The 10,380-nt window shown below is 33.1% G+C and overlaps 1 protein-coding gene across 1 annotated transcript; it reads left to right on the top strand.

Moving 5' to 3' along the window:
• Positions 1-6,061: 6,061 nt before the first annotated feature.
• Positions 6,062-10,041, top strand: LOC132191821 (Calcium-dependent phosphotriesterase superfamily protein). The gene is made up of 3 exons (XM_059606931.2): positions 6,062-6,424; positions 8,545-8,808; positions 9,330-10,041. Exons 1-3 carry the CDS (start codon positions 6,132-6,134, stop codon positions 9,898-9,900), a joined length of 1,128 nt encoding a protein of 375 aa, XP_059462914.2. The 5' UTR covers positions 6,062-6,131; the 3' UTR covers positions 9,901-10,041.
• The last annotated feature ends 339 nt before the right edge of the window (positions 10,042-10,380 follow it).

Raw genomic sequence — 10,380 nt, forward strand, 5'->3', positions numbered from 1 at the left:
TAAACCACTAATCCCTTTTGCTAGTGTTGGAAACTTGATAAAATAATACATACTTTTTTAGGCGGGGCCAAAAGTCAAAAGCAACTATTTCGGGATTAGAGTTGATAATACAAAACTACTACTAATAAAAACTATTTTGGTTGACTTTTGCCAATTGGGCACTTTTTTTTTTTAATCACAAAATAGTTGAATCCCTTATACATTTATTTCGTAAAAAAAAAAAAAAAAAAATATTTTGTTTTGGGCGAGAAGAGGAGTAATCTAAATACCCCAACATTTTTTTTCAAATTCCATTTTCTAAATCATCTAGACCCCACGTTCATTTATAAAAAAATAAAATCTAAATCTCTTTATTTCTTGAGCGGACAGATCATTTGGAAAATGAAATTTGAAAAAATGTGTTGGATTCTTTAGCATTTCTCATCATAAATACTTAATTTCCATCTTAGTAGATTGATATGGCAATATTTATTAGCTCTTAGATTGTTGGGGTAATCCAAAGGCGGATAGGCAACACTACATCAACCCAATAAAATGAGAGTGAGAGAGTATGTAACATTACTCTTTTTACAAGTGCTAATTCAAATGCTGATTTTCATTGACACATTATTTAGTTGTATCGAGTCGTATAACAATATACGAAATAACATTACTTTTAGATGTATGACTAGTTTGTATAAAGTAATGCTACTCTTTATACTTATTTTATACCAACTGATCGTGAAGTGTTTTAACTAACTTTTCATGTTAGTCACTTAAAAAAAAAAAAAAAAAGCCAATACACCTCAATTCAGCTAATCTAAAATAAATGTGATAAATGAGTATGAAAAATATTATTACTTGTCAAGTAATATGCAATTTAATAGACTCTTGTACAATTTGACAATTTAACAATGAAAATTAGCCATTAGAATAACACTAATAATTTTTTTTTTTTTTTTTAAAAAAAAAGAGAATTAATTTTTACTCACACATCATTCCAATTATATAACAATCACATAAGAGTCTAATAAATAATATTATTCTTCCCGGCTTCCATAACCTTGTTGAATTCACAATTATACTTTGACTTTGTACACCTTAATCTTTTTCTGAGTGGTCAAACATTGATTAGAAAGGTAAATTTATACTAATTCTGTTACCACACCCAAAACAATCCAACCAATACAATCATCATAGTGACTCGTACAGAAGTTCATACTTGCCTTTTTTTTTAAAAGAAAGAAAAAAAAAAAATTATTAATGCAGAAGTTAAGTTTGTTTTTTTGCCCCTTTAAATATAAATTGGGAAAAGTCTAAGTATCTCTCAAACTAATACTCAAATGACATTGTCATCCCAAAACAATGAAAACATTCTTGATAAAGTAAAATAAAAATAAAAATTCTTTGAAAATTTTTTTAAAAAAAAATCTTTTTTTTTTTCTTAAAGAAAAAAAAAATATTTTTTCCTTGTTTTTGTTTTTGTTTTTATAATTTTTTTATTATAGTATTTTTGTTTTATTGAAAAAAAAAAATTAGGGGCAATTTTCTTTTTTATTAGTCTTAGGAGAAATATTGTCAATTGTTTAGTAGTTTATTATCGCAATTAAAAGTTTGAGAGAGAACATTGTTAATTGAGTGATAATTTGAAATGAGTACGTGAACTTCTCTTATATAATTATTAACAAAAACATGTGTAAACTTTACTTAAAAACCTGACCTTTCACGCATTTTGAGAAGACTTTTTTAAATTTCAAAAATTCTCAATTTTGTTTCTTAATTTTCAATTTGACGCAATGTACCCTCTCTCCATCCGATTTTAAACGTTAAAAATGATCAAATTACTTTTATACCCCTAAATTTTTTATAAAGTTCCAAATTTACCCTTAATTTTCAATTTTTTTTAAAAAAATCCGACAAGTAATTTGGTATTTTTAATCATTTCTGCTAGCGGTTAACAACTGAATTTAAGGAATGGAGTGGAGATCAATTGAATCAAATTAAAAGTTTATGGGATTAAATTGAGAGTTTTTAAAATTTAGAAAGTCTTCTCAAAACTCATAATATTTCAAGAATCTAAAGTAAAGCATTTCAAAAAAAAAAAAAAAAAAATCTAAAGCGAAGTATTTTCGACATTAAAAAGAAAAAAAATAATAATAATAATAATAATAATCGGATATATTATTGAAGGTAGTAATATTATGGTGTCCTAGGAGGGGGGACGGAGGGGGGCAAAAGTAAAGAGTAGGATGATATTTGAGCAGGAAAATGCAGTAATTGTGGCTGATTTAACGGGAGGAATGGTCCCCCCCAGTGGCAGTGCTCTTACTCCAATGAAAGATTTGGTTATTGAAAAAACAAAAGGATCCTTCACACGTTTGGAGTTTTTCAAAATCATGATTCTTGCCGGGTTTTGTGGGTCAGGGCCTGCTTTTTTAATAATGGAAACTATGAAAAAACGGTTTTGTGGGGTCCACCTTCCCATGTCTCTCTCAATTATTTAATTTAAATTACATATATAACCCCTTCAATTCAATTTGGTATAGACTTGGACCTATTAACCAACCATTTTCATTTTATTCTTCCTTCCATTATTACTCCTAAATCAACTTCTTTTTCTTAACTCTAAAGCTACGACGTTTTACCAGCCTCTCTTGCTACTTAATGCACCGGCCAAAGAAACCCCTTCATGGTTAAGAAATCTATACACCAATTATTAGAGTGGTGGAGTCAGATTAGATTTCAACCAAAATTTGATTTTAACAATTCAACAAAGTTTTGTTTTATTACTTAATAATAAATTTAAAATTTTGGTTACATATCTGAAAATTTTCAATAGAGAGAAATTATATGTAGTAAAGCGACGCTCGAAGAATCAGCCAAGAAAATAATAAGGGAAACTTCACTTATCTCCTTAATGTATCACACATTTTGCAATGTCACCGTTGAATTACCAAAATTTGCAAACATTTTTTATCCCCTTTTAATTTCTCTACTCTGTTTGAATTTAACAAAAGATACTAAAATGTCAAAAATACCCCTGATTTTTTAAATTTTTTTAAAAAATATTGAAAATTTGTCATGGGTAAGTGAGCTTTGACACATGCCCACGTCAATCCCCGATGACCCACGACGAAGCCATGGGTCTGGTTTAGTTTTCTTTAAAAATAAAATTAATTTTTTTAAATGAAGGATAAATTTGTATTTTTATAAATTTACACAAGTACAAGATACATTTCACTTGTTTATAGTTTGAGTTAACGCAAAATCCACATTTGGACTTTGATAATTTGATGGTGACAACGCAAAACTCGTGATACATCAAGTGGGATAAGCGATACTACGAGTGTGGGCTGGCTGGTGGGTGGGAAGAGGAAAATTGTTGGCTTTTTGCCCTATTCTAGGCAAGGTATTTCTACCACCACTAGCCCTTTTTTTTTTTAAAAAAAAAAAAAAAAAAAAAATGCATTTTACTTTCTAAACTATCCACTCATTTGCATTTTTAGTCTCAATATTTAAAAAGTAACATTTTACCCCTCAAACTTTCAAATTGTTGCAATTCGACCATTTTGATTTTTTTTTTTTTTTTTTCCAAAATGCCCTCATCCCAAGTTTTTTTTTAAAAAAAAATTAAAAAATTAAAAATTAAGGGGTCGCTGGCCACCCCAGACAGTCCACCTCTTAATATTTTTATTATATTTTTTTTAAAAACTTGGGATGAGAGCATTTTAGGAAAAAAAAAAAAAAAGTCAAAATGATCGAATTGCAACAATTTGAAAGTTTGTGGGGGGTAAAATGTCACTTTTTAAACATTAAGGTTAAAAATGTAAATGGGTGGATAATTCAAGGGGTAAATTGTATTTTCTCCTTTTTTTATTTATTTTTTTATTTTTTATATACAGCATAATAGCTAGTTCTTTGAGCTTGGGTTTTTTTGAACACTTATAAAAAAGTTTGAAGAGAGATGCCAAATGTAAGGATTTAAGCACTCGAAAATTGAAGTTTGAAGATAAGTACTCTTTATTTGAGAAATCTTGCTTGCCTTTTGAGTTTGACAATACCTTGAAGTTTGAAGCATGTAGACTCATTGTTTGACAAGTTTGACAAGTTTAATAATACCCCTCAAATCTCGCTTGTCTTTCAGAAACTCATATTCCATACATTCAATAATGGCTGTAATTGCTTAGGGTGCAATTTTTCCTAGATTAAAAAAGAAAAATAAAATTAGGCAAACCCAGAGAATCGCTCGTCCCCCTTTGGGTCCGTCTATGGGCACGATATTCCTTACAGCAAGCATAGAGAGTTCAAGAATTCATCTGCTCAAATGGTATACAAAGATTGAGTATCAACATCTCTAACATGACCAAATTGTCCAATCATTTTCCCATACACATTGACATGCCTTGGTTACAACATCATGATACCCAAATTATATATAAACAATGTTCACTAACCATTCTTTGGGGACTTTAGCAATAATGAGTTTGATTTTCATTGAATCTGCTTGGCTGTAAATAAAAGAGAATTTGCTCCAATCAAATGAACTTGGTATTTTCTGATTTGGGGGCTTACCAGTATTTCTAGCCTAGCCTTCTTATGTTTTGTGGATTGCAATAAGGAAGAGAATGCTCATGTTTTTATCTTGTTTGAATTTCAAGTATAAAATCCTTAGTGGAGACTTTTGTAGCCGATGTTTATTTCTCATCGACGGATCCCATTTGGTTCTTGGCAATACTTCCCCTGCAACAACCACTTAACGGTGGTGGTTGCCTTTACCGTATAGGGCTTCTAACTGAGCCATTTTGCCATTGTGTACAGCGTCGTGCGACCCTTAGCTCAAAGGCCTGGTTCCTTTTTGATTCTTTTGCCTACTGTTTATTTTTATCACTATATTGCCATTTTCATTTGGGTTTTGTTGTTGGGGAGCTCATCCCGTTTCAATTGTTTTCTTCCTTGTAACAATTTTCCCATTATTGAATAAATAAATAAATCATCGATTTAACACATAGAACTTAAAAAAATACATAACCTGAGAACTTAAAAGAGTAAACCCATAGCAACAAAAGACTTTGGTTCCATTGGCGTGATTAGGGGTGGGTATCGGTTATAACGGTACCGGTAAACCTATTTTCGATAATTAACCGAAATTATCGGTTAATTCAATTAACTAACCGATAACATTTTGGTAAGAAATCATTTAAAAAATTTCGGTTAATAATGGTTCGGTTAATCGGTTAACCATGAGTTTTTTTTTTTTTTTTTTTTTTAACGGTGAGTTTTTTTAATTGGGCTAAAAATTGATTGTTTTGAGCCCAAATTACTTTTTTGGGCTAAAATAGTTTATTGAACAATTTTTATTTTTATTTTTTTTTATTTTAAGTGGGCCTATTAATTAACACAATAAGAATCCATCATACATATGTTCTACCAAAAAAAAAAATTCTTATCAATTAACAGATAAAAAAAAAAAGTATACTGATTAACCAAATCAAACCGACTTCGGTATAAAAATCTTAAACCAATTATCGACCGACTTCTGGCAATAGGCGGTTAATGTCGATTCGATCGTAGTCGATAGGTGGTCAGTAGGCAGTAAACGGTTAATCTATCCACCCCTAAGTGTGACATTGCATTGTGGTGTTGAAATGGACATTGACATGTTCAATGAGACACGTATGATAGTTAACAAACGGTTAAATTTAGTAGTAAAGTGATAGAGGGAGCCTATTTTAAACTTTGACCAAACCCAATAACCTTATTTTTGAAATTGAAAACCGAATGATTAAATCCAAATCAAATGAAAACCTAAGGACTAAATTTAAATTTTCCCCCCCAAAAAAAAAAAAAAAAATGGTTGTAGTTAACGGGGGGATAAATTTACATAATCTTTTGAAGCAACCTTTTTCTTATCTTTTTCGATAAATCAAATAATTTTTCTTTTTTATTTTAGTTGAATAAAGCTCGATCATGGCCCATGGGCTTTGAATTTGGGTTTGATTTGAGCTTAAACACGTGTGAACTCGAGCAACCTCGAACGTTTATAGCCGTTGGTCTTATCCAACCGACACACACGGATCGTTCGACTCGATTACAGTCTTTACAGAGCCCATTCTAAACAAAGCCTAGCCGGAGAAGAAAGCAAAAAAACAGCCATGGATTCAAAGGTCACGCTGACTCTAGCAGCAAAACTAGCATTCGTTTCACTCGTGTTGGGTCTTTTATACCCACGCAGCCTCAATCCCTTTGCGCCGCCTTCTATACCGGGATCCAATGACCAGCTCCACGCAGCAGAGATTATCCAACTGATCGGAGCGGTGGGACCGGAGAGCCTCGCGTTCGATCCCAATGGAGAAGGCCCCTACACCGGCGTCGCCGATGGCCGGATCCTCAAATGGCAAGGCGATGCCCGTGGTTGGACTGATTTTGCTTTCACCACTTCTGCAAGGTACATAACACTCGCTACTTCTGATGGGTAACTGTTAATATTTTGAACAAGAAAAAAGAAAAAAACCCATTATGTTTGGATATGAATTAGTAAAGTACCCATGTTATATTCTTGAAAATGGAGGAAGAATTTTGGATGGGAGAGGATCCCCTCAGTAAAGGGTAATTGTAACTTGTTTCACATGATTTTTTTTTTTTTTTTTTTCGCATTTAACTTGATATGACTGGCAAATTATGTATTTTGCATTTAACTTGATATGACTGGCAAATTATGCTTAGTGTTTGTTGCTTACTAAAATCCCTATAAATTTTTCTTAGGATTTTGTGTATCACAGAGCTTATCGAAGCCCTTCAATAGTATTAGTTAGTTTTTAGAGCATCTCATAAGATTTTTATTTTTATTTTTTATTTTTTTTTATTTTTTAAAGTAATGTTATATATATCAAAAAGCGGCACAACCTTAGTACACAATAAGTACAGAAGAAGATGACACTTAACTAGAAAGAAAAAAGAGAAGAAGAAAGTCAGAAAAGCTGTGTTAAGAATGGTTTCCATGGAAAAACCAATATAGCATGCAACAGTTCCCAGTCCTATGTTCAATTGTACTCTACCTTTCAGTGAAATAAAAACAATACATGGCAGGATACACTTCATTGCACCTCCATAACATCCCCATACATTGCCTTTGGTTGAACTGTGCATCTTAAGCTCATTTTGCTGCAAAATTCTTTAACAAATGACAGAAATGGCTTGTCTGGTGGAGAGCCTTAATCTTATGCACATTAATTTTGCCACTTGCGTGCTCATTTGTATTCTTTGGCGGAACAGCATGAAGTATGTCATGTTGTAGTGAGGAACATAGCATTGCAAAACAACTCAATCAAAACATAGCTATAGGGGTAGGCTTCTCTGTCCAACACAGCTTACTTCACAAGCCATTACCACCAATAGGGGTGTTAACCCGGTCCTAGTTCCCGGTTTTGGGCAACCGGAACCGGGTCCCGGTTACCAGCCGGTTCTGGTTTGTACCCGGTCCAGTGACCCGTTTTTTAAGAAAATTATTTTTTTTTGGCTTATTTTAGGTATTGGGCCTAAAATAAGCCCTTTTTTTTGCATTCAGTTGGTCCATTATTAAAAAAATCTATTAGCCTTTTTGTCCAAATTAGCTGGGCCTTGTTGTGATTGTTCCAAATAATTAAAAAAAAAAAAAAACTTAAAAAAGCCCAAAAATCCTAAAAAATCAATTTTTTTGCCTATATGGGACAACTGTATGCAAAAAAATGGGCTTGAAGTGTGGTGGATGGCTCAAAAAAATGGGCAATGTCTTTAAAAAGGCGTGAAGTGTGAACCCTAAAGGGCTAAAAACAAAAGCAAAATATATATATATATATATATACACACCCGGTCCAGGTTTCCCGGTTATAACCAGGTGCCAAAAACTGGAACTGGAACCGGTTCCCCGGTTTTCCGGTTTCCTGGTTCCCAGTTATTTTTTGACACCCCTAACCACCAAGGTCCCTGTCTAGAGAAACATGACAATTGAGTTTGACAGAAGTAAGTCTACTCCCTCCAAAAAAGAAACAAGAGAACTATAAGTGCATGAGTGCATCAACATAAAAAGGAATTACATTGATAACTGTGTATGATATTCGAATAACATCACTTCCTGCCCCATGTTTAGGATATGTTCAGCCATATATGAACTAAGATCATTGTCTTGCCAAATTTGAAACGCCTTTCCATGGCTTTTTTTTTTTTTCCAAAATTATAAATTTTGAACAGATGGGTGATGCTTCTTGCCCTAATTGTTTTAATAGGCTATGCCTTATTGAGATGAAGTTGTCACCATGAGATTATTCTGTCCATCTTTATTTCATGTAGAAATGTAAATGAAATTAGATTTCTTACATATAAGGAGTTATGTAAGCATAGAAATGTGGAGCTTCCTTGGAAAGCGATGATAGCGTGCCAGAATCGTATTTTGAGTAGGCTCCAAACAGCAAGGCTAAACTTCCCATTTTAGTTAAACCCGTGAACAAGTTTATTGATCATGTCATACTTTTTTTTGGCAATACCTGTAACTTTTCCAATTTTGATAGAATAAAATTTCTATTTTCCAAGGAAGGAGTGTTTTCGTCCATTTGCACCAGAACTGGAGCATTTATGTGGGAGACCTTTAGGGTTACGGTTTGAAAAGAAAACTGGAAATCTCTATATTGCTGATGCCTACTTGGGTCTTCAAGTAGTAGGGCCTGCTGGTGGTTTGGCCACTCAAGTTGTCACAGAAGCTGAAGATCAGCCTTTTCTCTTCACCAACGATATGGATGTTGATGAGCATGAAGATGTGATTTATTTCACAGATACAAGCAGAAGTTTCCAGAGAAGGTAATTTACTAATTTAATCACAAATTCACAATTGCATTCTGCCCTGTCATGTAGAGGTTCTGGAAGTAATTTCTAAGTCAACCGTTCATATTTAACTGAATATCCCTTGGAAGAGTTCAACGAAAATTTGGTGTAAATATATTTTGTCATGTAGACTTAATGGAATTCAAGCCTCAAGTTACCTAAAATTTGAAATCACTCAAAAAATTTGAAAATTGTTGCAGCTATGGATTTGAAAAAAAAAAAGGAAAAAAGTAAGATATAATGAAAAAGTACGAAATAGAAGTCTAAAAATCCCAATGTCTAAACAGGTTAAACCTCAGTCCTCACAACTGAAACAAGATGAAGTACCAACAAAAGCTAGTGCTGCAGCTTATGAATCCAATATGACAAAATCTTATTTGAAATTTCAATGTGCTAAACAGATTTAAAGCTTCCTTCTTGTGGGTGTAAAAGAAATTTCTTACCTTTTAAGAAAAGGGTTTTAAGTCTTAAACTTTTGTTGTTATTTTGGTTTCAAGGCAATTCATGGCATCAATCTTGAGTGGAGACAAGACAGGCAGGTTACTCAAATATGATAAATCAAGCAAAGGAGTAACAGTCTTACTAAAAGGCCTTGCTTTTGCCAATGGAGTAGCATTGAGCAACGACACGTCGTTTGTGCTTGTAGCTGAAACCACTACTTGTCGTATCCTTAGGCTTTGGCTTCATGGTCCTAATGCTGGAAATGTAGATGTTTTTGCTGAGCTTCCAGGATTCCCAGACAATGTAAGACGAAATTCAAGAGGGGAGTTCTGGGTTGCCTTGCATGCAAAAAAAGGGCTTTTTGCAAGCTGGATTCTGTCAAATTCATGGGTGGGGAATACACTGTTAAAGCTTCCACTCAGCTTCAAGCAGCTGCACTCACTGTTAATCGGAGGAAAGGCTCATGCTGCTGCTATAAAATTAAGTGAGGAGGGAAAAATTTTGGAAGTTTTAGAAGACAGTGAAGGAAAGACTATGAGGTTTATTAGTGAAGTGGAAGAGAAAGACGGGAAACTTTGGATTGGATCAGTCCTGATGCCTTTTCTAGGCGTTTATAATTTGTATTGATTACTTTATAGTTTATGTTGGAGTTTAGTATACTGGTGTCTTGTCTCTCGGCCAAGATAGTGACTTTTTCCTCCACTGGGGCATGACTCCAAACTTGTTCGATATTAAAGTGTTAATTAAATGATTGAATACATTTCTTCCTATGAGTTTAAATTTTTAGGACAAAAGTGATTTAACATGATATCAAAGCCGGAGATCATGAGTATGAAACTTGACTCCATTAATTCACCTCTCGTTTCAATTAATGTGTTGGTTCTCACATAATAAAAGGGAGTTTAAGCCCACGCTTGAGAAAGTATTAAAATATTTATTAAATGATTAAATTTACCATTTAACATGGTATCAAAGCCAGAGGTCTTGATTTCAAACCCTGACTCTGTCATTTATCCATAATTTTAATTAAATATTTCACATGTTGGGCATTACTTATTAAAAAAGAGTTTGAACTCACACATGAATGAGAGTGTTAAAGTATTTATT

This window comes from Corylus avellana, chromosome 10 (genome assembly GCF_965113065.1).
Source record: "Corylus avellana chromosome 10, dhCorAvel1.hap1.2, whole genome shotgun sequence".
Taxonomy (NCBI): Eukaryota; Viridiplantae; Streptophyta; class Magnoliopsida; order Fagales; family Betulaceae; genus Corylus; species Corylus avellana.